Here is a 26,742-nt window from a genome sequence, read left to right as displayed (position 1 = left end):
ACCACAAGCCTGCAAGGCATTCCCATTTCTGGTTACACTTCTGTATTTAATGACGTCACTATTGATGCCATTCACAGTTTTCAAATTTTCTAATACAACACCCAACTAGAGTGACCTTAAATTGATTAACCATGCACTTATTTGTTTTGTTGTGTCGGATGAGTAATTCCTCCTTCTCCGTTTCAGAATTGAATTAGATTTTTTATTTTTATTCGTATAAGTGATTAAGATGGATTGGCTTTTTGGCAAGAAAATAAGCCCAGATGAGATGCTCCGCAAGAATCAGCGGGCACTCAACAAGGCAATGAGGGATTTGGATCGTGAGCGCATGAAGATGGAACAGCAGGAGAAGAAAATCATTGCCGACATCAAAAAGATGGCCAAGGAGGGACAAATGGATGCGGTGAAGATCATGGCCAAGGATCTTGTGCGAACGCGTCGCTATGCCAAGAAATTCATGTTAATGAAAGCAAATATCCAGGCGGTATCACTGAAAATCCAGACGCTCAAATCTCAAAACACAATGGCACAGGCAATGAAAGGTGCGTCAATCGAATGATTGTGGTGGGCTGTCAGCTGATTCATGCTATTATCTATTTCCTTACAGGTGTGACCAAGGCCATGCAGAATATGAATCGACAATTGAATCTCCCACAAATCCAGAAAATCTTGCAAGATTTCGAAAAGCAATCAGAAATAATGGACATGAAGGAGGAGATGATCAACGACGTCATCGACGATGCGATGGAAGATGAAGGCGATGAGGAAGAGACTGATGCTGTTGTCTCACAGGTTCTAGATGAGCTTGGCTTACAGTTGGGCGAACAACTTGGTGATCTGCCTTCTGCCTCGGGTTCACTTTCGGTTGCAGGTGGAGCTGGAGCAGTCAAAACTCCTGCTGCTGTGGCTGCCGGTGGTGCTGGTGGCGCCGGTGGGGGAGGCGGTGGTGGCGGTGGCAATGCTGGAGCTGGGGGCTCCGGTGGCAGCGGCACCAACTCACCAATGTCAGATGCGGATGCCGACTTGCAAGCCCGTTTGGATAAACTACGCAAGGATTAGTAATTAACAATTGCTATCTGCCTGCCGTTTCCCAAATCACATTTTATACTTATATACATATATATATATCCACCCATACACCCGTTCCGTTGGCAAACCCCTAAGGAATTACGATTCAGCGGTTTTTGCAAGTCCACCATACTTTATATGTAAATGCTAGTGCCGCAAATGTTATTAAATTTACACAGAAGGCTTGTGTTTCCTTTTTCCATATCGTCGAAAATCGTTTGTAATTAGAAAATTAACTTAAATTTCAGGTATAATACTTTTAAAAATTGTAACTGTGTTCCAAAATATGCATTATAAATTGATTTTCTTTAGTGCTTATTCTTGAAATGAGATTTTATATTTAAAGGATACTTGAAAATGTTTTTAAGTTAAGCCAAAATGGCTTCAAAGCTTATTTAACATTGAGCCCAAATAATTTTTAACACTTGTTTTAATGAGTATTAAAGCAAATTCGCTTTGGAAATTGGAGACTTTTCTTAGAACAAGATTGTTCTTATAAACATTTTTCTAGATTTTTATACATACTTTGTAGATCGTTGAACAAAATAATGTAGATCTCTTTGATACTAAAACATATTCTAGAGATTTATATAGCTTGTAGAACGTTGAACTATATAATGTAGGTCTCTTTGATACTAAATAATATATAGTAAATAATGAAAAAATATTTGACAGAAAAAGTTCCATTACCAAGAAAAGCTCTAAAAGCTACAGCAAGAAAATAATATTCTAACAATTCCGAATACGCGTCATCAAGTTGCTTAACTCTAACATTTATTTATCACAAAGAGTAGTAAATTTTATTTGCTGTTGTGGCACTTGTTTTAACCTTTTGTTGACCTAAAACTCATTTACAGACACCTGAAAGAAATTTAAAAGAGATCTTTAAGTTAATGGAATATACTTGCTCTCTCAGTTCACTTGTTGAGTAATTAGCGACAAAAAACATAAGTTTTTTAATATCATAACAAGCGTATATTTAAAATTGGATAGATAAGAACAGTTAAGATAAGAATTATGCCATAATTTTCTAGGATTGAAGGGAATCCCTTGCTACGCATACGCACACACAAATCGATCCACAAATGTGGAATCGGGACTATAAACCAATCATGCACTAAGAGAGACTCAGAGTAGTTGCTCTTAAAAGCCACTAGCCACGAACACACGTTCCACTTCACTAAACACCTTGTCGGCATCGGGGCTGGCATCAATGGTCTGCACCTTTCCATCATTTTTAAAGTGCTTGATAATTGGCAATGAGTCATTGTTGTATGTTTGAATGCGCTTCTTAAGGCTCTCCATGTTGTCGTCAGACCGGCCTGAACCACTCTGGCCACGTCCCAGACACCGCTGGACGCAAACATCTTCACTGCAATCGAAGAATAAAACAAACTGCATATCAGCTTTGCCGCCCATTTGCCGATTCCAGCCATCCAAATTGTCCTGATTTCGCGGAAAACCATCAATAAGGAAACGCGTTTTGCCAGAGTTTTTCATGGCATTCTCCAGCAAAGAACACGTGACCTCAACGGGCACAATTTTTCCATTACGTATGTAATCCTCAATTAGCGAACCAAACTCGGAGCCCTCACGCGAGCGTTCTTCTCGCAGTAAATCGCCAGCTGATAAATGAGTGAATTGAAATCGATCAACAATTTTGGAGCATTGTGTTCCTTTCCCCGCTCCTGGACCACCCAAAACAAAAACGACCTTTGGTGTTTCGCTGGACATGATTACGCCGCCAACTTTGTTGGTGTAGATAAATTTCTGTAGTAGGTGGAGGTTCGTGGAATGTTGTCGTTGCAACTGCTGCGTCAGCGTTACGGGTACGGGTAGGTTCACGGCCACTCGCGTAATAGCCCGCCACATCCAAATGCGAGGTATAAAAGTATTATTTTCAAATAAGCCCAAAGAAAAAGACAACAAATTGAAAATGTTAACACTCTGCTAACGCGAAAGAAGACATGCGCGTTTTTTCTTTTGGCGGACTCTGTTAGTTTTCCAACAGGTTCAGTTATTTGTTAACATTTCTTTTTTCTCAATAACAGCTGTTAATTGTGTGGCGAGTACAGTGGGTTAAATGCCGAATAAAGATACCGCTGGTCTTGAAGCGGGGTTTCTATTCGCTTTCTCTATTCTCTAAAGTACAAAGAATCGATGATATAAGGGCTTACAAAGTGATTTTACTGTTCCTACATAAAATCATTATTAAAATTGTTTTAAACCTAAATGGTCATTCGCCTAATTTCAAATCTTTCTTGTCTGATGTCAAACCACAGTGCAGCAACAGGCGGCAAATTCGAAAGGCATCGTAGTATAAATAGCTCATTTATTTTCTAAATCAATTGTGCTTTATTTGTCTGGATCAAGTCGGCCACCAATTGATAAGGTATAATATGTTGAGAGCCTGGAGCCAAGTCCACTTCCTCATCATCCACACCAACTATTACAGCAGGCACTAATAAATAAAAAGAAAAGAAAAGTTTCAATCAAACTACCATCAAATATGGCAATTTTCCTGTACTTACCTGCAACATTTGCCTTCAGAAAAACATGGCTCATTAAATTTGGTGTTATAATTCTTTGCTCGGCCTCACCGCGTTGCTGATTGGGCATGTATTGGGTGGCCACCTTGTGGAAATATTCATCCACATTCTGAGAGAGCTCTTGGGCAAATTTTGCTTCTTCCGGCGAAAGTCGTTTATCATCCGGTTCTCTGGCAGCATCCTGATTGATTATATATTGAGTAAAGGTTTCAATTTTGTGCAAGCGACATCTGAGATAGCTGGCCATAATATAACGTATACGCTCCAATTCCATGCTGTGCACAACGGCTCGAAAATCATTTTTATCCAAATCTCGCATTTGCTCCTCCATATGAGATACCTGTGAGATCATTAGTTCCAACATGTCTGATTGGTGCTGAAGAAGCTCGGGGGCATTCGTTTCGTTAATCCACGCAGTTTCAAGGATTTCCAGCACCTTAAAAAATAATAAAAAAAACTCATATGGTTTTTCACAACTCGAGTATTACTTAAGCAAACTTATTCACCTTTTGTGCTGTAATTTGTTCCATATCATCATCATCCTCCTCCTCCTCTTCCTCAACCGCTTGAGCCAAGTCTGGTTCTGTGCTGAGATTAAGCTCTGCCGGAGTTTCAGTGTCAGACATAGTTCTCTTTTTGTTTACTAAATAAAAATGTTTTTTGGCGCAAACAAACAAAAATGATCAGCTGGTAGCAACAGGTTTTCGCTTTTACAACACTGTTCCAAAGAAACTGCTCTTGCTGACCATAGTTTTTGTCAAAAGCGTTATTTTTGAGAAGCAGTTCAAAATCTATGATATAACTAGTAATATTCTTGTAGATAGAATTACAGATTTGTTCGTAAAGTCAACAATTTTATTAACGAATGTAATTGTTGTGAATTTCATGTGACTAAAAAAACTGTGACGGGTCACTGTTGTTCAAAATATCGCTCATCTCTAGCTTATTTCGTAGCACATGCAATGGCAGGCACCGCGCAACAACAACAAACCGAGTTCCAAAAGAATTTTCGCCTAATTGTTGAGAAAATCTTCAACAATTGGCAAGATCTTCGTCTAGCCGTTGAACATGGCATGGGTGGACGTAATGGACAGCAGGTGAGTCCATATGAGCAGGGAATTCTCAGATATTTCTAACCTTAATCCTCCCATCCCAAAGGTGGCCATTCAAATTATGGACTATACGTATCAATATTGCATCGGTAATGAAAATATAACGCAAGGCGAACTGCAGGAGGTTATAGAAGAGCTAATGGATCAAGAATTTAATACTCTGTGTGATGACAATTCCATACCTGAGATCTGTCGCAATCTTTTACGCTATAAGCAATTGGCTGTAGAGGATAAATATCCACAGATTGAATTAGAATTGAGTAAATTACCACCGGGTCGAGATTGGCTTCGTCCAGACGTTAAAATCACCTATACGCCCATCGAGGGAGATTCCTCTTCAGATGAGGAAATGGACGAGGACGGTGATGATATGGAAATGGCCGAAAGTGATGATGATGAGGAAGCAGCAGGCAGTTCCCGCATGATGACCCGCTCACAAGCCCGTAAGAAACAGGCTGATGAATTTGTCGAACCCGAAGACGGTTGGACGACAGTGCGAAGAAAATAAAAAAAAAACAACTAAAACGTAGCGGTGCAACTTATTTAATTATATTTGGTCACTTGGGCTCTGGCCCAACGATTTGCAATTCTCGAAGAGTGCAGCGAAACCATACAAATTTTAATGATAATAAGCTTTATTTACATCACGTAAATCCATGAATCTTAATGGAGCTATAGGTGGACGATCTATGGGCTTGTGTATGGTTCCACATAGATTACAATTAATTGGGTCCTTGCTAATTTTTGACTTAATCGATTTCTCTTTGTGTTGTTTTAATTGTGACCAGTCAGAAAACTCTTCACCCTTAGGTAACACAAGTTTTGGATCGACTATCGATGCTATTGAATCTACATTGACTGTCAGTGATAGATTTATGGCCGGATAAATCAGAAAAGCGAAGAACCAGGCAAATACCAAAATTAGGAAAGGAATAAACACTGCAAAATATTTATCTGGCAAATAGGAATGCAAACCCAACTCCAAGGGTATAAACGCCCAAGCCACATAGACAATAAATAGGACTGTAAATAACAGGTAAAAGGCGAATCCGTAGATGGCTCTATGCGGAGTTGGTGCCGGGCTGTGTTCCGGCATTGTCAAATTGTTTTATCGTGTCCTGACACAATAGCAAGCACTCAAAGAACGATGTGATGGCTGTGCGTAAGTTTTTTACTTGATCCGCTTCAAAATGGACCACAAGGCTGTCTTGGTCCAGGCTCAATGTCTTTTTCACAAAATTGCGGCGAGGCTCCTGGTCAACTTTAAGCACGCGGTAAGCAATCTCGGCTAAGCGGGGTGTTTCAAAAGGCACTCGTATTGTTCTGGTGATTGAAATTAAATCTTTACACTCAACTATTTTTATGAATAAATTTACTTACGATTCATTAAGTTTTTGGAGAACTTCAGGCATTTTAAGACAGCTTGCTACCGCAATTTACTTTTTTGCAATTTCTGGCGATTGTACTCTAGTATTTACCGTATTTTTCAACACTAACCAAATCAGTTTGTTTTGGCTTTTATTTCAGCCTTTTCAGCTGATTTCAACAATTTGAATGTTGCAACACTTTTTTTGAAAGAGTGCAAGACAGGTGTTAGACCTTTTGGAAATTTAATATGTTATAGTAATTAATTTTAATATATGTATAAGCTCAAAAGGATTCTTGCTGTTAAAATCGGAACTGCAGTTATGAGCATTAATTGGAACTAGGTTGACGCTATAACTAAACCTAATTGTAAATCTACCTTTTTAGTAGTTCAAGCTTGAATCTATTATTTATTTTAATTTAATAGATTTTAGTAGTTTTCTTTATTACAAAAATTGCTTAAAGGTCTGAAACAATAATTCTCATTCACTTCTTGGCTTTGGAGACGCCACCTTTGGGTGCGGGTTTCTTGCCACCGGCAGTTTTTACTCCAGTTTTGCCGGTAGTTTTGCCAACAGTCTTTTTGGCAGCACCAGTCTTAGAGGCGGGCTTCTTTTCCACAACCTTCTTGACGGGCTTGACAGGTTTCACCAAAGCTTCGCGCTGGCTCTTCAGGGCCTTGACAATCTTTTGCTCCTCAATGAGAAAAGCGCGAACAATACGCTCACGTAGGCAGCCATGGCACAGGACACCACCGTATGTGCGGGAGACGGTCTTGTGGCGCTTGGACAGGCGGGGACGCTCGCTTGGCCTGGTGGGGGTGATTCCCTTAAGCTTCTCCTTGCACTGACCGCAACGAGGGACGGTCTTGTTCTTCTTCACGTACTGGTAGACCAGACGGCCGCCAGGAGTGCGGACACTGTTCGGAACAATAAACTAATAATAATTCCATTCAAGATGCAACTGATAATTTTACATATACTCACATGCGCCTCCTGTTAGACCGGGTGTTGTACGACAGACGTCTTCTCAAAGTCAAGCGTTGAACCATTTTGCGGCTTTAGTCCATTTCAAATGATTGAGAGGTTTTTTATAAACAGATAAATAAACATTTTGGTTAAAATTGCGGAACTTCCAACTGAGATGCCTAACAAAAATATTTTCGTACTTACTCTCAACTCAATAAACGGGAAAAGGAAACGGAAGAGAGACAAACAGGGTGACCGTAGGACTTTCAGTCGTAAAAATACTAGAAGTTCCCAGAAAAATACTAGAAAAATAAAATACCTGGTCACACTAACCGTACTTTCCCACTATTTTGTGGCAGTGTTGGTTAATTTCCAATTGAAGCAGCTGATTGGTGGTGTTGGTAGTTCCCGCGTTTTATTCAGTATTTAATGAAGAATTGTACCACACTATATATAGTGTGTTGTCTCTCCACGCCGGTGAAATAAAATTGAACAAAAAATTATTAATTAAATAAAACAATAGTGCAATTAATCTCCGCATACTTATTAAATCTATATAAAGGAATATCCGTGAGCAGATCGTTGAAAACAGAGAAAAAATCATTTGTAAAGACGAGGTGCAATTGGATACACCACAATGAGTTTTTTAAAACCAAAAACCCATATAGAGCAGGGCGATGTTGTTATACTCTATTTAAGTGTGAATTCCATGCATGCCATTGAGGCAGTGCCTACGATAGTCAACAAGAAGGGCGAAACGATAGCTAACATATTCCAGACTTCGTATGGATCGTTAAAAGTGGAAAGTATGTTCAAAATATATTTTTCTTACCAACGACTAAATACCCTTCACATTTAAGGTATCATTGGCGTCGAATATGGCAGTCGTGTTGAGCTTTCTAAGGGCTGGGCTTATGTCTTACAACCCAATCCCGAATTGTGGACACAAACTCTACCACATCGCACACAAATCATCTATACACCCGATATTAGTATGATCCTGCATCAGTTGGAAGTTCGTCCTGGTGCTGTAGTCATTGAGTCGGGCACCGGCTCTGGATCGTTATCGCATTATTTTCTGCGTGCTTTAAAACCCACTGGACACCTGCATACGTTTGATTTCCATGAAGCACGAGCCGATCAAGCGCGGGAGGAATTCAAAAGGCATGGTCTGGCTGATTTTGTGACCGTTTATCATAGGGATGTGTGTAATTTGGGTTTCACCAGCGAGTTGGATGGTGTTGCGGATGCCATCTTTTTGGATTTACCTTCACCAGATTTGGCAGTGCCGCATGCCTTTAAGGCGTTAAAGTTGTCGGGTAAGTGAGGATGATAAAAGGGGAAGTGAGAGAGAGAGAGAGAGAAAAAGCGAAAGATAGAGACAGACAGATCGAACGTAGTCAGGCAACAAGTTGTCAGCGCCCTTTTCAGTCAGTGGCATGGTAAGATCCTGTTGCCATTGAAGTCCCAAGCGTAGCGGTCAGTCAGCAAGTCAGTCAGTCAGTCAGCGGCTGCCATTTCATTGAGCTTGACATTGAATGAGCCTGATTTTGACATCTGATGTGGCCAAGGCAGGACGCTGGATGCTGTTGTTGTTGCTGCTCTTGCTTGAGCAACTTTGTCACTCATTAGTGGAAATGCAACTTGCAATTGTTAGAAAGAAGCGTTTATAATTTCCAATTGGAGAAACTCTTAAGCAGATTTAGTTGCACATTTCTACATATACATATAACTATTGGTTGTTTTTCTTTTATTTTTCTTTGCAGGCGGTCGCTTTTGTTCGTTTTCACCCTGCATTGAGCAGTCACAACGTTGCATTCAAGAACTAACCAAATTGGGATTCAATGAAATCTGCTCCATGGAGGTGTTGCAACAGGAGAACGTGGTTAAAACACGTACCGTGCCTGTCATTGACTTGGAGTTTCTTAAATCACCCAAAACCAGCGAGACGCCAACAATCAATGAGGATAATAAAGCCAACAAAGAATCGAAAAAGTATCTAACCTCAAGTAATCCTCAGATCCTGCCCGGTCACACAGGTTTTCTCACCTTTGCCACACTGCCTCCCAATATACCCAAATAAAAAATCGATTTCATAAATTTACTCTCTTTCGAAAATATCATTCATCAAATGAAAACGAATAATCATCATGCTCATGGTCGAAATATTTACGTTCATTGGTCTTAACATTGCCACAATGATAGCAACGTTGTTTGATCTTCGATGATTGAGTCTTACGGTTCGAGGATTTGCGTGCTGGTGCCCAGGGAATACGTTGTTCGGGTATGGCCACTTCAGTGCGTTCCGGATTGCCATTGCAGGTGGGACAACGGCCAACAACCGTCGGCTTGGGCAACATCCCATAGATCAAAGGTCCTGGCGGTTGGTTGCCATAAATGGTGACAACTTGCGGCAGACTCGAGTAAGGACGACATGGGAAGAGCTTCTCGCGATTTAGGAAACTAAAAATAAAAACCACAAAATGAGAAATGGATAACTTAAACTAGTCCGTTTCGACATAGGAACAAATAATCATTAATAATTATGAGATTTTGATCTCTTAATGCATCAAATTGACTAAAATTAAGCAAAGTCTGCCAAAGCCTTTAGCAGAAACCTCAGAGAGGTAGAGAGATAGAGGAAAATAATGTTTATTTGCAACTCACTTGGGACGCGGTTCGAGCCAAAGATTATTGATACGTTTGGTCCTCATAATGTCACCCAATTTCTGGAGTAAACGCAAGTTTTCCCTTTCAATTTGCTGTTGACGTTCCCTTTCGTTTTGCTGTTTCTTCCACTTGCGTTGGACGTGCTCATGATGACGTGGTGTGTTCATATCGATGGCCGGACGGGCAGACATTACCTTCTGTCGATGGTGGGCATAACGCATATCCTCCCAAGGTTGTTGCAGCAATTTGTCGCGTCGTGAGATCATCTTTGGGTAAGCAAATTGAAACGAATGAACGCATTTTAAAAAAGTTCTTCCCCTTTCTGCCAAACATATGTTTACAACACGAAACAAACAATTTAATTTTTGCCTCCATAACAACCTTGCCAGGACAACAGGATCCAGTGGGAGTGAGAGAGAGAGACAGAGTGGCGAGGGGGGCGGATTGTTAGCGGCAAACTGCGGCAGGTTGCCTGTGGGACACTCAACAAATATTGCACTATCATGCTCAGATTAAGTTCAATGGCAACGGCGGCGGCGGCGGTCGCTTTGCTCAGCTGTCCAAAAAGGCTTGTCTATCCGCCAAAACAGAGTGACATCTTGCGAGTGACTTGACTTGCAAATTTGTGGCTCAGGTCCAGTTGCCGCTGCAGTTAGTTACATAATTCTTCAATGCATCTTCAGCTGCTGTTGTTGCTGCTGCTGCTGGATCTGCTGCTTGTTAGGTCCCGGTCGCAATTCCAATCGCCAGGTTCTTTCTGTGTAGTAGCCGCTTTAACTTAACTTGCAACTCTTCAACTTGCTGATGTGGTGTGGCGGCAAATGTTCCTTTCTTCTTGCATATCAGGCAAATGCCTCTTACCCCATTTGCCCCTCTTGTTCATATGTCAACTAAGCAAAAGGAGAAAAAACTTCTGCCAACTTGTTGCTGCCGTTCTAAATACTTGTTTAGACCATATGTATATATACATATACAATTCTCTATATATCATTTTGTATTTGCATTTGCATTTTGATTGATTTCAAGTGGGAGTTGAACTCATATTTCAATGCACAGAAAAGAAAGATATTTTAGAAAGCCATGAAAGATTGAAGACAGACCTCAGCGTGACCTTTACAAAGGGTTTGCTCTGAATGAGCCATTTTTTGAATGATTTTCGATTCATCTCATAATTTCTTGCAAAACTTGTTGGACTCGAACTCAAAATTTAAAAAGGACATTTACCCAACAACATAAACTATTCAAATAGAAAACCAAATAAGACGTAAACTTATGATTTTAAACGTTTTAATGTTTCTCATTTTATTTTTCCATCGACCTATCACTGTCATGTCAAATATTATGTTTGTTAAAGATGATCCCTGGGCAATTTTTCTCAGCTTGAAGATTAGTTGAAGTTTATTAGCCCCCCATTGATGCGATGCTTACAAAATGCTTAACCATTGTTATTGTTGCAGCAACATGTTGCTGGCCGCCCCCTACTCTGCCCACCTACCTACTCACGTACCAATCTACCTACTACTATGTACTACTATTTTCTTCTTTTTTTGTTTTTGGGGGGCGTGAGTTGGCACTATTATCGAATGTTTTTAAAGGCCATGCCGCTTATTGGTCAGTTAATTGGAAGATCTGTAATTTGATACTGAGCAACGTGTTGCTTATCACAGCTACGTTTATTATTTGTATTTGTCTATAGAAACCCCAAAAAAAAAAAGAAAAAAAAAAATTATCTTGTTAGCTGATCGGACAACTGTAACGAATTTAGCTAAGAAACACACAAATACCTGGACAGGCACGGGAACGGTGGAACGGAGGTGGGGAAACTCTCATCCCATTGATTTAACTGCTTTACTATTAAGATTTTCACCATTTTCCTGTTATGGCCAAGAGTAACGTGTCTGGGCCAACTTGTTGACTTGTTCGCAAAACACCTGCTTATTTTATGCATAAGTATCTGCTTTTTGGTTTTTATGTTACTTTTTTATATAGAAAATAATGATAATTTTTGATTGAAAATATTATTTATAAAATGCCATGTAATTGACGTATGTAGATGTGTGTGTGTGTGCGTGCTGGAGGGGCAGCAACTTGTTAGCCCCTTCTGGCTATATATGTAGACAATTTCTCACCTTTAGTGAGACCCACAAATGTTGATAGCTCTAAGAGCGAGGTTAAGCATTGCTTTTGGTCTCGGTTTTGGTGAATCTTCAAATACACTGCAATAAATCCAAGTATATTAAATTGAAAAACTTTAAAATCGTTTAAGAAAATGTAAAAAAAGTTAAGTAAAAGTTGATTTTACTTTGAAGATTGGTGAAAGAAACATTTCAAGGGAAGATTTCTTAAAGATTTTTCAATATCTTAAAGTTCTTTTAAAGTTATAAAAAGGTCTAAAATTAAAGTTTAAGTTTGAATTCTTGCAAAATAGATTTCACCTATACAATTCTAAAGACTATAAATCATTCTTTAACTCATTTAAATGCGAAATATTTTTATATATTGTTTTTATAGTTGTCTTGAGAGTCTTGTCTTGTCTTTAGTTTAATAATAAAATAAATAAACCTCAATATTATGTAGCGCATTGCACAATGTGGGGCTTTTTGTTTTAAGTACTAACAACTGCCACAATAAAGAACAACAAAGAGAGGAAGAGAGAGGGAGTGAGAGAGGGGGGGAGAGGGAGGTGGATAAGCCTCTGTCCATTTATTACAACATGAGCCGGCAAAAAAAAAATAAAAGTCAGTTGAAACTTGCGATTTGCTGTCAGCTAATAATAATAATTTCGATATTGAAAATACGTTTTCTTAGTTAGGTACGACACTAAACGATTTCGCCCAGTCCGAAGACTCTTTCTGCCAGGTCTTTTAGTCTCCGTGCTAAAAGTCAGGCAAGTCAGCAACAGCAACAGCAACGGCAACAATTGCTGCAACAACGGCAACATCATCGAAAATGTTGACCGTTGGTGGGGGCGTGCTATTTGGCTGCTGCTGCTGCTTCTTCTTCTACCAAAAGTCGTCTTTTTCATGTTGTTGTTTCATTGTATTTATTGTAGTTTTTTTTGTTGTTGTTGTGTTGTTGCAGACAGGTGGTGTGTGGTGTCGATGTTGGCTGTGGCTGGCTCTTTGGGTCGTCGTCGGCTGCTTGCCCGTTGGTGTTCAATATGAGCCACAATTGAGGCATTTAATCGAGCATCTCTTAACACGCCTTGGAATGTTGACTTATTATTGGCCTCCCCCGCACCACCACCGCCACCAACACCACTAGCACCACCATCATCACCAGGTGCCTTAGCAACCCCAAAGCCATAGCCAAGAGACAGACCCAAAGTCAGACGCAGAGTCAGAGTTGGAGTTGGAGGACGTCTCTCGCTCTCTGCAGTCCCACTCTCTCTCTCTCTCTCCATCCGCGTCGGTGTCAGGAGTCTATAGTTACCTCACAGTAAAAGCGTTTATCATCATTAGACTCAATCTAAAGACGTTTTCTTCTCCGACTTTTTTTTTCACCATATTTTTCTTTGGTCTCGTGGGGTTATCATGTTGATTATGTTGTGTGAAAACAAATTACATTTTTGTGCTCAGGCTTTAACACCATTTGCTGATGGTTGCAATTGTTGTTGTTGCTGTTGCTGCTGGCTAATTATGAAGATGATCTTCGGGTCTTTTTTTTTTTTTTTTTGCCATTCAATTGACAAACCAATTGCATCAATGGAGAAAGGTCTTTCGTTTTCCCCCTATGTTGCTGCTCGTTCCTTACGTCGCAGAGCCGTGAGAAAATTGCAAATCAAAATGAAAAACTTATTTTCCAACAAAAAAAATAGAAAATCCAAATGGCTAATGGCCAATAATTGTTATTGGCAAATGCAAAAATTCACAAAAAGAAGAAATCAAATAAACTTGACTATAAACCAACTTGGTTATATCAAACACACACACACACACACACACACGAACACACACAGCTGTGTGTTCTATATTGTTGTTGCTGTTGCAAGTGGCATGGCCTGCAGCTGCAACAACAGCAACAGCAACCACAAAACTGTCTGCGATTTATGTGAACAAGGTTAAATTTGGCCCTGACTGTTAGCCAGTTATTTTTCCAAAACACTAATCAGCAAAATTGTTTGCCTAATCATTTTGAAACTCTCTATCAATAAGCTAAATATGAATAAGATGTTTTTTAAACTTAACAATATGAAATCCATAATAATCTTAATAGTGAAAGGTCCTTTTTGGAAGTCCTTAAACCTAGTTAGTTAGTCCTTGGAACATTAGAAACTATCGAATGACCAATGATCCTCATAAATTGCCAAGTTTAGTGATAAATGAACTTAATAACCTTAAAAACAATCAAATATGAATCTGATTTTATCCATTCATTAAATATACACAAATATGTGGAAGAAATTTAAATAAACTGCAAAATAGTCTCTAATTTTTGTTGGAAATTGAATTCAAAATGTATTCAAAATTGTAGTTAAAAATTGTTGAAATTGCTGATTTCCCCTGATTTGAATCTTGGTCATGCATTATCCTTCTGTTTGTTTTTAAAATTAATTTGATTCGCCATTCTGGACATCTGACAAATATTTCAATTTTAATTTGTAATTGCAAATGGAAATAAATTTCAAAACAACAATTTAAAACATCTTTTGTCTTTTAATCGTTTGAGATCGTGATATAAATAAAACATTTAAGGAGTTTTTTTCTTGAATTCATTTGTTTTAGAATTCCAAAATGTGCGTTTAGCTTCTCCTTCTCTTCCTTTTTTGTCAGAGTCCTTTTGAAAGTACTTTAATAAGTACTTTAAGCCATCTTTGATCCAGATTTAACAAAATCAATCGCTAGAAATCAGTTTTCAACAATAGTTAAGATACACTTGAAATTTGCCTTGAACCTTTAATTTTTTTTTTTTAAACTATCATGAAAAGTGTCACTGAAATGTTCGAATTTGTTTTATAGTTTCTTTCTTTAACAAAAAATGTCTTGGCATAGATTTACTATATCATTTTGAGAATCTTTTTACGGAAATTTCCGAAATTTTCTTGTATTTATAGTAGAGTGTAATTCATTTGTTGTTGCCAAGTAGATTTTCCAATTTTCTGTTGTTATTGGTTTTTATTTTTATTTTGTTTTATATGCATTTATTAAATGCACTTTTAAATGCAATATTTAATGGTTGCTGCCGATTGTTGTTGCTGTTGTTGATGTTGTTGTTGCCAAGATAACGTTTTGTGATTTGACTTTAGCCAGGGTCAATGTCACACCTTGTCGCCTTCGCCAGTTGCTGCTGCAATTGCCGCGTTTTTGTTTTTGTCACAATTTATTGCATTCGAGCTGGAAAAAAAAGTATCTTCAGTTTGCCATTTTATCTAGTCATAGCAATCGTCTATAAGTTGCATTATTTGTAGTTTTGTTAGCTTTTTAATTAATTAACAACAATTGCATGGGTGTCAATGGCAACCAAAATGGCATTTGGTTTGCTGTTGTTGTTGCTGTTGCTTTTGTGGGGGATTTTCTTTTTTTGGCTTTGCAAATGAGTGGGAAATTGGTCTTGTATGTATATACCAAGTTGATTGCCTTAAAAATATTTGTTGCACGTACATATCGGGGCTCCTTAAAAAGAGAGCCAAAAACCCAAACCAAATTGTGGGAGTGTGTTAACAACAACAACAACAACAACAACTGGAACAACAAGCCAGTCAACAATAACAAAAAAAAAAAAGGAAGGCTAATCAACCAGCTGAAATCTGCGTCAGTTTAGTGCAGGCAAAGAGACGACAACAAGAAGGGGAAGGAGGAGCAGCAGGAGGAGGAGAACGGCTTATAAAACACACATCATCATCATCTACAGTATCATCATCCTTCGCCTCACATCCACAGGCTTTCTGCTGCTGCTGATGTTGCCGCTGCTGCCGCTGCTGCTGCTGCTGATGATGATGAGGAAGAGGAGCGCAACCTTGGGCAACAGCGTAGCAAAAATTTAATTAAGAAAATCAAGGCGAAAAACTGCGTTGCCAGTGAAGAGGGCGACGGTGATGGAGAGACTATCAACGACGACAACAACGCGCTGCTCCAGCTTTCATATCTGATGGAAAAGCAAAGACAAGCCACAACAACAACAACAACAACAGCAGATACAACAACAACAGGCAAACGGGCAACGGGAATGAGGATTGAACCAGCTAAAAACGAGTGCAGAACCCAAAAAAAAAATTTGATGCGATTTGCGATCAGAGTTTCAGTTCGGCTCTGCGACACACAATGTGAGGAGACCACCAAGAAGAGGCAAGGCAAAAGTCAGGCGGGTGTATTTGTTGTTGTTGTATCTCCTTTTTTTTTGTTTCTCTCTGTTGTCAATTCAGGCGTATTTCAATGATTATTCATTGGGCATGGCTTACAGGAACAATTTTAGCAATTAGAATATCAAGCTATGCAGATCTTTTGATGCCACAATTGACATTAACTGAAAGAGAGATAAACAACAACAACAACAACAACTCGAGAGACGAGTACTGAAATAATTGCGCACCCTACAACAACAGCAACAACAAAAGGCAGATTTCTGTACTCCAGGGGTGTAGTCCATATCGAAGAAAATATTAACTTTAACTGTGGAAAAGTTTGACTCCTAGAAAGCAAATCGTCTCTGCAAAAGAATAAGATCTTGATTGTTCAGATAAGTATACATATTATTGATAAATACCGAATAATTACTAACAGCTCATTCCTATTTAAAGAGTAACTAAAATAATCTGCTTATAGTATTCAAATTTTAACAATATTATGTTCAGAACTTAAACGGAATTTGTTGTTGTTGGGAATTTTGAAAGGCAAGTCCCAAATAAGAAGAAGAAGAAGTAGATAATCCATTTAATACATAAGTGTTCCCAGGAGTGGTGCTCGCCTTGCCACACCCTCGCTACGCCCATGTCTGTTCTGTGTGTGTGTGTGTGTGTGTGTGTGGGCGCTTTAATGACATTTCTGTAGAACAAGAACAACAAGCAAACCGCAACTCGCTCGCCCCCATTTACCCTGTTTACCATCTACTTCTTCTCTCACTGTGTGTGGCGGTTAAGAAAACGAAAGACTTAGAACACAAACTTGCAAATTAAAGAACATTAATTTTCACCCAACTTTAGTGAACTTTACTTCTGCCCCAAGTCCCGTCTACTGTATTCTCTCTTTCGTTCATGTGCTGATTGATTACTGTGGGGGAATGCAGTTACTCTTGGTCCTCCTCTACGTTTTGTTCTTGGCTTTTTGTATATTGTTGTTTTTTTTTGTTGTTGTTTGCTGTGCTGTGCAGCAGTTTCGCCTGGGAAAAAGTCATAATCATAATGATACATAATAAAAATGGAAAACTTCTAGACGCCATATAAATCAGAGCAAATATGAATTGCTGTTTCTCTTTTTGTGTCCGTCTGTCTGACTGTTTGTTTGGTTTGTTTTGGTTCGGTTTGGGGTGCTGGGTTTTTGAGCTCTGTAAATGCGATTTACTTGGAACTTTTGTCAATTGCCAACACAGTTGCACAGTGGAGTCATATAATTTAAAATTTATTTAACTTTACATAATGTCTTTTGAGAAATCTTTTAAAATTGTATAAGCAGAATATACATATATTTTGGTTAGTGTTATATTATTTAAATCTTTGCGAACCTGTTATCTAAAACAATTTTAAATGATGGGACATTTTTGAATGGTTTTTGAACATCGAAACTTTTCTTTTACTTATTGATAGGATAAAACATAAAACTTAAAGCTTATATTAACTATTTACTAAGCTTATGTTTACTCTTTCAAAAGATGTTCACAAAAGTTCAGTAGAAATAAAACTTATAAGTACTTACTTTGATTAGGCTAAATTTGAAAATTCAGTAGGAATACTAAGTTGTAAGCACTTTGGTTGCCACTTTGCTAAATTATGTTTACTGATTTGTTTTGAAGGTAATAAAAATGGAGATTATGACACTTTAATTAAGTTACTTCTAGAAATCTAAACATGAAACAGATAATTTTAAAACATTATTCAGTACAACTGACTTAAGAAGGTTTATACCTATTGGATTCAAGTTATTTTGCCACTGTATTTGATTATGAACTGTCTGGGCATTGTTCCACTGAGCTTGTAATTCTGTCTGGTCGCTTTTGTGAGAGCTCTGTATCATTTGGAGTTTGGAGTTGGACTCACTTTGCCTCACCTCCTCATATTGCACATTGAAGTTGTTGAAGGAGATGGAGGCTCGCATTGCTGCTGATGTTGCTGCTGCTGCTGCTGCAATGGATGCAGTTGCAGTTGTCGCTATGGCCCATTGTCTGTGTGGGAAACTTGTAAAAAATGAAGAAAAAAGAAAAATAACCAAACAAAATGCGAAGCAAACACAATGTAAGTTTTCAATGCCAAATGGTTTATGCATTCGACAAAACTTCGAAAACTCTTTTGGCAAAGCAATCATAAGCATAAGCATAAGCATATGAGGACAATGCTTAAACGCCACATAAATTTATAGTAAATGCCACAGACCGATAAGCATATGGGGCCAGTTTAACCCACATCCATATCCATATCCAAATCCTACTTCTCAGGCCATACGATTGGTTTCTCTGTTCAGTTTTTGTTGCCCTCTCTTTTTCTTTTGGTGCCAATCATTATATTTTAACAGCTTGTTTGCTGGCTTGTTTTACAAATTGAAATCGCCAAAGAAAATGTTACAATAAATTTAAATAAACACAAGCATTTCGCCGACTTGGTGGACTCCAACCTCAAGTCTATCGTCGACGGACGATGCGGAGTCGTTGCCGTTTGTATCCTCAAACCTAATCGCTGCGTTTAATTTACTTAAATTATACTAATGATCTTGAGAGGAGAGCCTCCAGGTCCAGCAGAAAAAATCAGCATAGCAGAAAAAAAAAACTAAAAACAAAAAAAAAAAGAAGAAAAAGCAAAGCAAAGTCATTTGTTTGAAGCTCGTTTTGTGTGTGGGGGGAGCAGTGTGGGGAGTTAAGGCGGCTCAATTGATTTGGCTTTTAGCCAAAGCAGCCGCCAAAAGAGCCGCCGACAACGACAACTTCTTGGACTTGCACATGCAACTGCAATTGAGAGAGAGAGAGAGACAAAGAAAGAGGGTGACTACATGGGATTAGTGCGAAATCCGCACCAAAATGTTCAAAAGAGAGTGTAGAGTGTCGCTAGATATGGCCTGACATTTAGATGAAGTGTCTGTGAAACTGAGCCAAGTCTCTCTTGGCTCTCGACTCTCGATTTCCAGCTGTGCTTTGCCCACTACCCTCTCTTTGTTTCTCTATCCTGGCTTATTCGTCGTTGCAGTCGTCGTCATTGTAATTCCATTCATAAACAAAACTTTAATTTTATTGCACATTCGAGTTGACATAGTCTCAGGCAGCAGCAGGAGCAACAGCAAAGGCGTTGGCCAGGCCCAAACCATACCCCTAACTCAACGGGCTAGCATCACAAACGATTATCATAGAGGAGAGACCAATCCAAATGGCTCAATTAGTTCTCAGGGTTCAGTTTGGCCGATTCCCAAGTTGCTTTCGTCGTCGGCATGTTGGGAAAGTTTATTGATTGGCATTGCATACTTGTTGAGAGCCAGAAAACGTAGAAGAAGGAGAGCTGATTACATGGATTGAGCTGAGCCAGTGGCTTGGTCTTGATCAAATTGTGGTAACTACGAAAGGGAATTACGAATTGTCTAAATTGACTCGATACTTTAGGAAATATGTATCTATAAATGTACTTGAAATCTGCAATATTTTTAGCTAATATTTGATGTTTAAAATTAGCCCCATTATGGACTGACTAAGCTTATGGCCTTTACCAACTCATTAACCTTAGCAAACTAACTAAGAAAAGCTAAAAATGATTGTGCCTGCCAACATCACTTACATCATCATTCACAATAAAATAAAAGTGCATACGCCCACTTCAAAACAAAAAGGGCCTCATAAATTGCATGGAATAATCAGTTTCAACATAATTTATTATAATTTACGAGTGTCGGCAACGGGTCGAATTCGAAGCAGCAACAGCAGCAACAGCAACACCAGCAATGAGGAGGAAGAAGCGGCTACATTCAACATGTAACTACAAAAAATGTTGCACTGACATTGGGGACCTCAAAAGGAGAAAACCAAGGCGAACCTTTGCTTGAATTTTCTTTTTAGTAGAGCAGCAGCAGCAACCGCTTAAATGGCTACAAATGAAAAGTCCTAAACGGCATATTGAAGGCATCTTGATAAGAGGGACGACTTGGAGTGGAGACGGAGTTGCAGTTGGAGCCTTCAAGCTTGGGCCTAGCGTGCAAACACCTTAGAAACATAATATTTCATTGCTTAACAATATTTTTAGCATAGCTTTCAATATCTCTAGAAAATGAAGAGAGACAGTCAGCGAGCGAGAGAGAGAGAGAGAGAGAGATTGTGGGAGTAAGAGAAACGCCAGCTTCATCTAGATTTTGCCCATGGGTCTTCCAAGTCTCCAGTCTCATTTACAATTGTTCAATGTTTTTTTTTTTTGGGCGCATATTTTTTGTGTTATTGTTGTAATTGAAACTATTGTTTCTTGGGCAATTTTCTGTTTTCTTCGTTGCTTTGGTTAGTTTGTTTTTTCCTATATTTTTTTTTTTTGTTTTTATATCAATCACTCAATGGAAATACAACGATCAATCAATTTCAACTATCAGCGCAACTGATTTGGCTGCCTTTGTCTTTCCAGTCTTCCAGCCACTTCAATTGTTGAGATCATCCCAATCAGAATTGAAATGTCAGTGTATAATAAACTTCAAGTGTCAGTGGCAAAAGAAGGCTTCCCACTTGACAGGCGTACTGGCAATCGCAAAATGATCCTTACCACTGATCCTCCATCTTCCTCTTCGTCGTTTCCATTATCGCCATTTTTCAATCATCATCATCATCTCAGTTCCTATACAAAGTTGCGCATCGCTTTAAATCTTTTCTTCCATTGATTTGATTCTTCCTAAAAGATATATCCAAGTAGCAGCTTCAAAATATATACCTCATTAGAATAAATATTTAACTGCAAGTTTTCCTCTTGCCTATTCTAAATCAATGTTGATTGATAATTGTGAATGAATTGTACTTTATTTATTGGGGGGGAATATTCTAATCATTTTGCTTGGGGAAATGCTTTTATGCATTTGAGCTTACAAAATTCTGACTCAGTCAAATTTTAAATGGTTTTGTTTCTATGATTATCAGAATCCCTCACTGATATTCTTAACTCTGGTACTTTGGTTTAGCTTTACAAACAATCAGTCATACATTAAAGCTAGTCTGACAGTCTAATTTTACCGTCGTCTGTCTTCGGTTGGAAATTGTCTTCAGTATTTCTCCTTGTAACATTGTAAAAGTAAAAAAAAGTAAAAACACTTAAGTTTCAGTTAGTTCAGATTATTATCATAATGAATGTTCAGGAGGGGATCTAATTGAGTAATTGTGTTTGTGATGAGAAGAGTTGGAATATTATTTTTCGAACAATCTGATAATAATTCTTGCAAAAATGGCGAGTTCACATAGCCATTTCCGTCCGTCCGTCCGTCTGGATCAACGCAAACTCCTCCTAGACCGTAAAAGCTACAGAATTTTGCATGTAAGCTTGCATATATCTCGGGTTCAGCCGGATCGGATCACTATATTATATACTTAAATAGTTCCCCATACAAACTGTAGAAAATGCAACTTCTTTATTTTCTGAACTATTGTCGTGAAATTTAATATTGGTGAGTTTTTTGTACCTATAAATGACTGCCAAATCTGATCAAGATCGGATGACTATAACATACAGCTCCAATAGGAAAGATCGGTGTTAAAAAGTGATCAATAACTTCGTTCTTTGGCAAACATTAACAGAAAACTTGCTATGGTATACAAACTTTGACGCGGTCTAAGTTAGCCCCGGCCCTCTGGTTTATTTTATAAGATTTATTTATTTAAGAAATCACATTCAACACCTGAAATATTGGATCTGTTTCCGCTTTCCTTTCCTTCTCACCAAAACTAACTTTTAATCGAAATGAAGTAAGTTGTCTCGCCAACTTCTGTATACAAAGCAAATGACCAACGGCTAATTTCGGCCTTATAGTGAAAAACAAATGTTTCAAACATTTGAATTCAATTCAATGTTAATTTCGATTTCATAAAAAACTAAGCAATTGAATTAAGTGGCTCGAACCTTTGATATACCTATCAAATCTATGGATGTATATACATAAGTACAAGTATTTAAAGACATTTCAAAATTGTAAAGCGAATTCGAAATAAAAATTTATTGCCTTTTACTTGCCTCGGATTTCTGGCAGATTTGTCAAGTTAGCTTGCTTCTTTTTTATATTTTTCCTTCCACAATGTCTAGAAACTTCATTTGAGCATCACGTAAATCGTTAAACATTTGTCTAAAACAAAACTAAAACAAATAGTTGACTAACTAATTACTTGACTCTACCAACAGCAAATAATATATATAGAGGATTATATATCTTTTGGTAAATATTTGTTTACATTGATTAAATTTTTGGCCTCGCCGGCAAGTTACAACTTGCAATTACTCAGGGAAAAAAAGAGCTAAGCCCGAGACTAACAAATACCAGGAACCAGTTAACGGGATGGGGATCGGAATGGGAATCGGGGCTAAAGTAGAATGAGGCTGGTTTGCCTGGCCAAGTTGGCAAGTTCAAAGTGCTTAGTGGCTTGCCAATTGCTTGAGCCGCTGCTGATTGCCCTCTACGAGTTGAATTTTTCTTCTTTTTGTTGACCAGGTCGTTGCGCATCTTCCCAACGTAATTTAAACTAAATCGGTGTGCTCGATGTTGCCAAACTGCGTAGAGTGAAACCCACTCGCCCCCCCTCACCACATACCTTTATGCATACATATAATGGCAAACTCCACTCAGGCTCACACACATGTGTGTGTATTTAAGTGTGTGTGTGTGTGTGCAGAAAGAGATCCCCGTCTGGGCTGGCTGGCTTTTGGGTCGCCTCTCTGTCTTCTCGTAATAATCAATTATTTCTGTGTAATTTATGGTAATGTTCAGTCATGATGGATTGACTGCTCTAATGTCGCTCTAAATCTTTGTACACGGGGCACAACCAGCCCCAAGTGAAGGAGATTGGAGTGCAATGAGACTGCGACTGAGACCCAAACACTGAGACTGCGACTGAGACTGCGACTGAGACTGCGACTGAGACTGAGACCAAGACTGGAGCAGAGATCAGGCCAAGGCAGGTGCAATTGCTCAGCGTGCAGCTAGCTGTAGCTCTCCCACTAAAAAAAAAAAAAAAATCTCCTACCAAAACATAGTCAGAAAGAGGCAAGCAGGTCGTTCGATTTGCACTATGGAATAAATTTGTTTATAAACTGAATTTTAAATTTCTTAGATTTCGACTAGTTATAGTTACTAAAAGTAGTTAATTAACTTCTACATTGACCGTAAATATCAGAAGAAATCTTTCATATAAACAAAACATTGCTTATTTGCCCCATGGTGCAACGGCTTCTTAACTTCCGTCACTGGGCAATGCAACTACCCGACCCTCTTTTACTCTTGCATCCCTACCGTCGTCTCTAGCTGCAGTCCTCATCCTTGGTTTGGCGGTAATATGTAGCATATGTTTTCGTAAGTTTTTCTTGTAGTTTGTTTAATGGCAGCTTAGATTACATGAGGCTAAGAGAGTAGGTGAGTGAGTAAGACTGAGGGGCGGAGAGGGGCCAGTGTACATATTTTCGCATGTTGCTGTTTGCTTCCATTGGGCTGCTCCCCGCCACCTCCCCCTCTTCTTCTTAGCCAGTATGTAACTGATGTTTAAAATTGCTGTGTGATTTTCGTGGCGAAATTAATGTTAAATAAGCTTTTAGTTTATGTCCCGCCACAGAGTTGATCAATTTCTCAGTCACCTGGGTCCATCTTCTTCTGCTGCTGCTGCAGAGATTCTAATCGTTTTCCCTACCGCCCCGCCGCGCCCCTTATCGCTTTACATTTCATCTTGTGTGATGATGTTGCAAGTTTTTCTCTTTCTTCTTTTTTTGAACATAGTTTTTTCCTTTTTCTCGTCTTGTGGCGCATCGTCTTGTTTATGTGTAAATTATGCTTGTACACATTTTATTTACAATTGTGTATAAATTATAGACGAATTATTATGTTTTGTTGTTGTAGTTGTCGTTGCCATTGCGGCTTACATATTAATGCCGCCCGCTGCCTTATTGCCTCAGTGACTTGCCGGTTTTTCTATTCGATTGAGCCAGGAATAATTCGGTTGCATTTGAAATTCAAAACTATAGAAAGTAAGGCAAGAGGTATCAATTGGATATTGAAATCAAATATTGAGTATAGGTAGTTAGAGCTAAATTCGGGTTTGACTTCTTTTTCAGAGGAAAACTTTTTACTTTTATAAGTTGTACAAACTTTACAAAAGAAATACGGGAAACTAATCGCTGTAAATAATTTTTTACTAGGTTGATTTGATTTGAGAATTCTATTGAATGAACCACTGAGATACAGTATAGTGTAATCGTTTAATCGTTTTAAGAAACGATCTTTTCAGATCTTTAGACTTTAGTGTAATGTTTAGCCTAATTACAAAGTGAATTTAAGTCATATTCCAAATGACTTTTATGCATCCTTAATGCGTGTTTATGTATTTTAGGCATGCGATTCCGAATCTTTTACTATTTCTAACAGTATAGGATGAATGTACTTAGTTGTAGACTATCAACCTTACTATTTTTTACAAGCATTCACCACTAGCTTTATAACAACTAAACACTAGCCTGGGATTTAAGTCCAGGGATTACCGTTAAATGCATTTTCTTTTTTTACATTTTGAAGGGTAGTAGGTGCAGGAACGATCCTGATAAACGGCATGTTTCCAGAATCCTAAAAAACCTTTATCAAAAACCACCAGCCTAGCAGGTTCTTAAATACCTTGTTGCTTGGAGAAGGCCTCATAAAATTCTTCGTAAAATCCGATTTAGGTATACGACTAGTACGGTTTTGAGGCTCCAACTTGTGAGTATGAAAGTCATCGTTTTTTTCCAATGTTATTAATTGACTATCTATAGAATGATTATTCACAATGACTTGTATCATTGAGTTTAATCAGAGTATAGCTAAATAAAATTTGAACAATCATAAATGGATTGTTACCCGAAGATCATTGAAATGGAATAATTTGCTTAGGGGTCATCCACAACTTTCTCCGTGGATTGTCCATAGGTTGGGAGGGTAAAAAACAAGAGGAGATGAACGTTTGTCTAGTCCATCATCAAAAATTCGAACTATTTTTCGACCCACTTAATGAAGCCCGTTATCCCTAGTCCTTCTATTATGTATTATGTATCATTTGACAGTCAACGCGGGTCAAGCTCTAACCATTTAGCCCTGTCCGGAATTCGACAAGAATTGGGATATAAGCGGTGGTAGAGTAAGGTTCGTTGATATAAAAAGTTGCTTTTAAAAAATCATTATTTTCTTAAGTATTGTAAAAATTATAATTAGTTATAATTTGCTTACTTTTTTATTTCGCTAATTTACAGGGTAATTCTCCATAAGTACAGATTATATAACTTAGAAGTGAATCTTTCTTATTGCTGGGTAACTAACTAACTCGGCAATATGACTAAAAATTCAAGTTATGAATATGTTACCCATTTTGCTCTTGGTGAGGGCGGAGCGGAATATATTTGCTGCTTTTTTTGTGTGTTGCTTTTGGTTTAAAACAGTTTTTATAGCCTTGCAATATTGGCGTAAAGCCTGCGCATTAGTTTCAGTGGTGGCAGCTAAACCAAACGCATTTGGATGTATTACAGTGCAACAAAAAGGATTTGCCATGCAGTGGCAAGGCGAGGGAGACCAGAAAGTAGAAGTTTTTTTTTTTTTTTTTTTTTTAGGTTTTGTGTGAATGGTGTATGGGAAAAATTTGAGAATCCTTTACACAAAGTACATTTAATGTGTCTTCTAGCTGAAGTTGTTGTTGTCGTTGCTTAGTGTTATGCAAATGCCAGTTTGGTGGAACATCATCACCACCCTGTGTGCAAGCACAATGGTCTCTGGCTACCGTGCGCGTGCAATAACACCATCAACAACAACAACAACAACAGCAACAGAATGGACGGAATGGACAGACAACCACAACAACATTAAGAACACGTACAAACCAGCAGCTGTTTAACATTTATTTGCCTATTTATTAATTTCATGTAACATTTTTTTCCTAGGAAAAACAAAGTTTTCTGCACAATGCACAAAATCAAAGCCAAAAGGGTACAAGCTCAACGCATTCTCTTGACGCCAGGCAGTCGCCATGGCCACCACTACCAACTCCAAGTCCAGGTACCTTGTCCAGGTATCTCCAACTGTTTTTGGATGGAAAACAATAAGGCAGCAGCAGCAGTAAAAAAAAAAAAAAAAAAGCAGGCAAAAGCCTTTTGGCTGGCTGCCTGTTTGCCATACTTCTCCCACTATTTGCTGACGATTTCAATTCTGCTGCACTGTTGGCTCTGCTGCGGCTGCTGCCGCTGCTGCTGCTGATGTTGCCACAAAAAGTGTCGTGACCCCGGGCTTGGGCATTGCATATGGTTTGAGGCAGTACGAAAAATTACATGTTGTTCCTGTTGAAATGTTTTCGTTTTCTCTCTCTCGTGCTCGCTCTCTCTCTGTCGATCTCGTATAGGGGTGTGTATGTGTAAAATGCATTCCCATTGTCGTTTAGGTTTATTTATAACAATTTTTTTGCCCTTTTTTTGTTTCAGGAATACCCTTGATGTTATTCTCGTTGTTATCGTTGTGGGTGTGGGGTATTTAAAAGTCTTTAAAGAAATGACAAGGGGATTCCTTTACTTATGACAAAAAGAAAACTTGTAACAGTTTTAAACTTAACCAGTTGATTTTTAGTCCAACTCTCAATGAAATTTCATACAAATTATTTATACTCTACCCTATATAAGAGAAAATATCTTTCTTAAAACCTAAACCCTTCCTT

The 26,742-nt window shown here is 38.5% G+C and overlaps 9 protein-coding genes across 9 annotated transcripts; 3 read left to right on the top strand and 6 right to left on the bottom strand.

Annotated features, from left to right (window-relative positions):
- Positions 1 to 133: 133 nt before the first annotated feature.
- On the top strand, positions 134 to 1,395 carry Vps2 (vacuolar protein sorting 2). Its single transcript, XM_068296818.1, has 2 exons — positions 134 to 542; positions 608 to 1,395. The coding sequence occupies exons 1-2, from the start codon at positions 230 to 232 to the stop codon at positions 1,057 to 1,059; spliced, it is 765 nt and encodes a 254-aa protein (XP_068152919.1). The 5' UTR covers positions 134 to 229; the 3' UTR covers positions 1,060 to 1,395.
- Positions 1,396 to 2,018: 623 nt separating this feature from the next.
- On the bottom strand, positions 2,019 to 3,067 carry Cmpk (cytidine/uridine monophosphate kinase Dak1). Its single transcript, XM_068296630.1, has one exon. The coding sequence runs from the start codon at positions 2,938 to 2,940 to the stop codon at positions 2,212 to 2,214; it is 729 nt and encodes a 242-aa protein (XP_068152731.1). The 5' UTR covers positions 2,941 to 3,067; the 3' UTR covers positions 2,019 to 2,211.
- A 316-nt stretch (positions 3,068 to 3,383) lies between these two features.
- On the bottom strand, positions 3,384 to 4,310 carry Sld5 (DNA replication complex GINS protein Sld5). The gene is made up of 3 exons (XM_068296931.1): positions 4,124 to 4,310; positions 3,600 to 4,053; positions 3,384 to 3,529 (listed from the first exon to the last, which is right to left on the bottom strand). Exons 1-3 carry the CDS (start codon positions 4,241 to 4,243, stop codon positions 3,408 to 3,410), a joined length of 696 nt encoding a protein of 231 aa, XP_068153032.1. The 5' UTR covers positions 4,244 to 4,310; the 3' UTR covers positions 3,384 to 3,407.
- Positions 4,311 to 4,555: 245 nt separating this feature from the next.
- On the top strand, positions 4,556 to 5,258 carry LOC137582403 (pre-rRNA-processing protein TSR2 homolog). Its single transcript, XM_068296932.1, has 2 exons — positions 4,556 to 4,714; positions 4,776 to 5,258. Exons 1-2 carry the CDS (start codon positions 4,580 to 4,582, stop codon positions 5,235 to 5,237), a joined length of 597 nt encoding a protein of 198 aa, XP_068153033.1. The 5' UTR covers positions 4,556 to 4,579; the 3' UTR covers positions 5,238 to 5,258.
- On the bottom strand, positions 5,257 to 5,825 carry PIG-P (phosphatidylinositol glycan anchor biosynthesis class P). Its single transcript, XM_068296934.1, has one exon. The coding sequence runs from the start codon at positions 5,823 to 5,825 to the stop codon at positions 5,349 to 5,351; it is 477 nt and encodes a 158-aa protein (XP_068153035.1). The 3' UTR covers positions 5,257 to 5,348.
- Tcs6 (Threonyl-carbamoyl synthesis 6) lies at positions 5,791 to 6,259 on the bottom strand. The gene is made up of 2 exons (XM_068296935.1): positions 6,110 to 6,259; positions 5,791 to 6,052 (listed from the first exon to the last, which is right to left on the bottom strand). Exons 1-2 carry the CDS (start codon positions 6,139 to 6,141, stop codon positions 5,791 to 5,793), a joined length of 294 nt encoding a protein of 97 aa, XP_068153036.1. The 5' UTR covers positions 6,142 to 6,259.
- Positions 6,260 to 6,484: 225 nt separating this feature from the next.
- On the bottom strand, positions 6,485 to 7,346 carry RpL34a (Ribosomal protein L34a). Its single transcript, XM_068296933.1, has 3 exons — positions 7,267 to 7,346; positions 7,081 to 7,152; positions 6,485 to 7,013 (listed from the first exon to the last, which is right to left on the bottom strand). Exons 2-3 carry the CDS (start codon positions 7,143 to 7,145, stop codon positions 6,581 to 6,583), a joined length of 498 nt encoding a protein of 165 aa, XP_068153034.1. The 5' UTR covers positions 7,146 to 7,152; positions 7,267 to 7,346; the 3' UTR covers positions 6,485 to 6,580.
- A 159-nt stretch (positions 7,347 to 7,505) lies between these two features.
- Trmt61 (tRNA methyltransferase 61) lies at positions 7,506 to 9,166 on the top strand. Its single transcript, XM_068297041.1, has 3 exons — positions 7,506 to 7,868; positions 7,923 to 8,381; positions 8,829 to 9,166. The coding sequence occupies exons 1-3, from the start codon at positions 7,700 to 7,702 to the stop codon at positions 9,143 to 9,145; spliced, it is 945 nt and encodes a 314-aa protein (XP_068153142.1). The 5' UTR covers positions 7,506 to 7,699; the 3' UTR covers positions 9,146 to 9,166.
- A 16-nt stretch (positions 9,167 to 9,182) lies between these two features.
- Positions 9,183 to 9,998, bottom strand: LOC137582475 (uncharacterized). The gene is made up of 2 exons (XM_068297043.1): positions 9,730 to 9,998; positions 9,183 to 9,525 (listed from the first exon to the last, which is right to left on the bottom strand). The coding sequence occupies exons 1-2, from the start codon at positions 9,996 to 9,998 to the stop codon at positions 9,183 to 9,185; spliced, it is 612 nt and encodes a 203-aa protein (XP_068153144.1).
- Positions 9,999 to 26,742: the final 16,744 nt, after the last annotated feature.

This window comes from Drosophila tropicalis, unplaced genomic scaffold (assembly GCF_018151085.1).
Source record: "Drosophila tropicalis isolate 14030-0801.00 unplaced genomic scaffold, ASM1815108v1 contig_859, whole genome shotgun sequence".
NCBI lineage: Eukaryota > Metazoa > Arthropoda > Insecta > Diptera > Drosophilidae > Drosophila > Drosophila tropicalis.
This window is presented reverse-complemented; position numbering and strand designations above follow the sequence as displayed.

What these genes read in the sequence shown, in the direction of transcription:
- RpL34a (XM_068296933.1), bottom strand. Translation starts at nt 7,145, where the DNA reads ATGGTTCAACGCTTGACTTTGAGAAGACGTCTGTCGTACAACACCCGG. An exon ending in CGGTCTAACAGGAGGCGCAT is followed by an intron (nt 7,014 to 7,080) that starts GTGAGTATATGT and finishes TGTTCCGAACAG; the next exon opens with TGTCCGCACTCCTGGCGGCC.
- Trmt61 (XM_068297041.1), top strand. Translation starts at nt 7,700, where the DNA reads ATGAGTTTTTTAAAACCAAAAACCCATATAGAGCAGGGCGATGTTGTT. An exon ending in TGGATCGTTAAAAGTGGAAA is followed by an intron (nt 7,869 to 7,922) that starts GTATGTTCAAAA and finishes TTCACATTTAAG; the next exon opens with GTATCATTGGCGTCGAATAT. An exon ending in TAAGGCGTTAAAGTTGTCGG is followed by an intron (nt 8,382 to 8,828) that starts GTAAGTGAGGAT and finishes TTTTCTTTGCAG; the next exon opens with GCGGTCGCTTTTGTTCGTTT.
- PIG-P (XM_068296934.1), bottom strand. Translation starts at nt 5,825, where the DNA reads ATGCCGGAACACAGCCCGGCACCAACTCCGCATAGAGCCATCTACGGA.
- Sld5 (XM_068296931.1), bottom strand. Translation starts at nt 4,243, where the DNA reads ATGTCTGACACTGAAACTCCGGCAGAGCTTAATCTCAGCACAGAACCA. An exon ending in AACAAATTACAGCACAAAAG is followed by an intron (nt 4,054 to 4,123) that starts GTGAATAAGTTT and finishes TTATTTTTTAAG; the next exon opens with GTGCTGGAAATCCTTGAAAC. An exon ending in TCTGAAGGCAAATGTTGCAG is followed by an intron (nt 3,530 to 3,599) that starts GTAAGTACAGGA and finishes TTTATTTATTAG; the next exon opens with TGCCTGCTGTAATAGTTGGT.
- Vps2 (XM_068296818.1), top strand. Translation starts at nt 230, where the DNA reads ATGGATTGGCTTTTTGGCAAGAAAATAAGCCCAGATGAGATGCTCCGC. An exon ending in AATGGCACAGGCAATGAAAG is followed by an intron (nt 543 to 607) that starts GTGCGTCAATCG and finishes ATTTCCTTACAG; the next exon opens with GTGTGACCAAGGCCATGCAG.
- LOC137582403 (XM_068296932.1), top strand. Translation starts at nt 4,580, where the DNA reads ATGGCAGGCACCGCGCAACAACAACAAACCGAGTTCCAAAAGAATTTT. An exon ending in GTGGACGTAATGGACAGCAG is followed by an intron (nt 4,715 to 4,775) that starts GTGAGTCCATAT and finishes CCCATCCCAAAG; the next exon opens with GTGGCCATTCAAATTATGGA.
- LOC137582475 (XM_068297043.1), bottom strand. Translation starts at nt 9,998, where the DNA reads ATGATCTCACGACGCGACAAATTGCTGCAACAACCTTGGGAGGATATG. An exon ending in TGGCTCGAACCGCGTCCCAA is followed by an intron (nt 9,526 to 9,729) that starts GTGAGTTGCAAA and finishes TTTTATTTTTAG; the next exon opens with TTTCCTAAATCGCGAGAAGC.
- Cmpk (XM_068296630.1), bottom strand. Translation starts at nt 2,940, where the DNA reads ATGTGGCGGGCTATTACGCGAGTGGCCGTGAACCTACCCGTACCCGTA.
- Tcs6 (XM_068296935.1), bottom strand. Translation starts at nt 6,141, where the DNA reads ATGCCTGAAGTTCTCCAAAAACTTAATGAATC. An exon ending in CTCCAAAAACTTAATGAATC is followed by an intron (nt 6,053 to 6,109) that starts GTAAGTAAATTT and finishes TTCAATCACCAG; the next exon opens with AACAATACGAGTGCCTTTTG.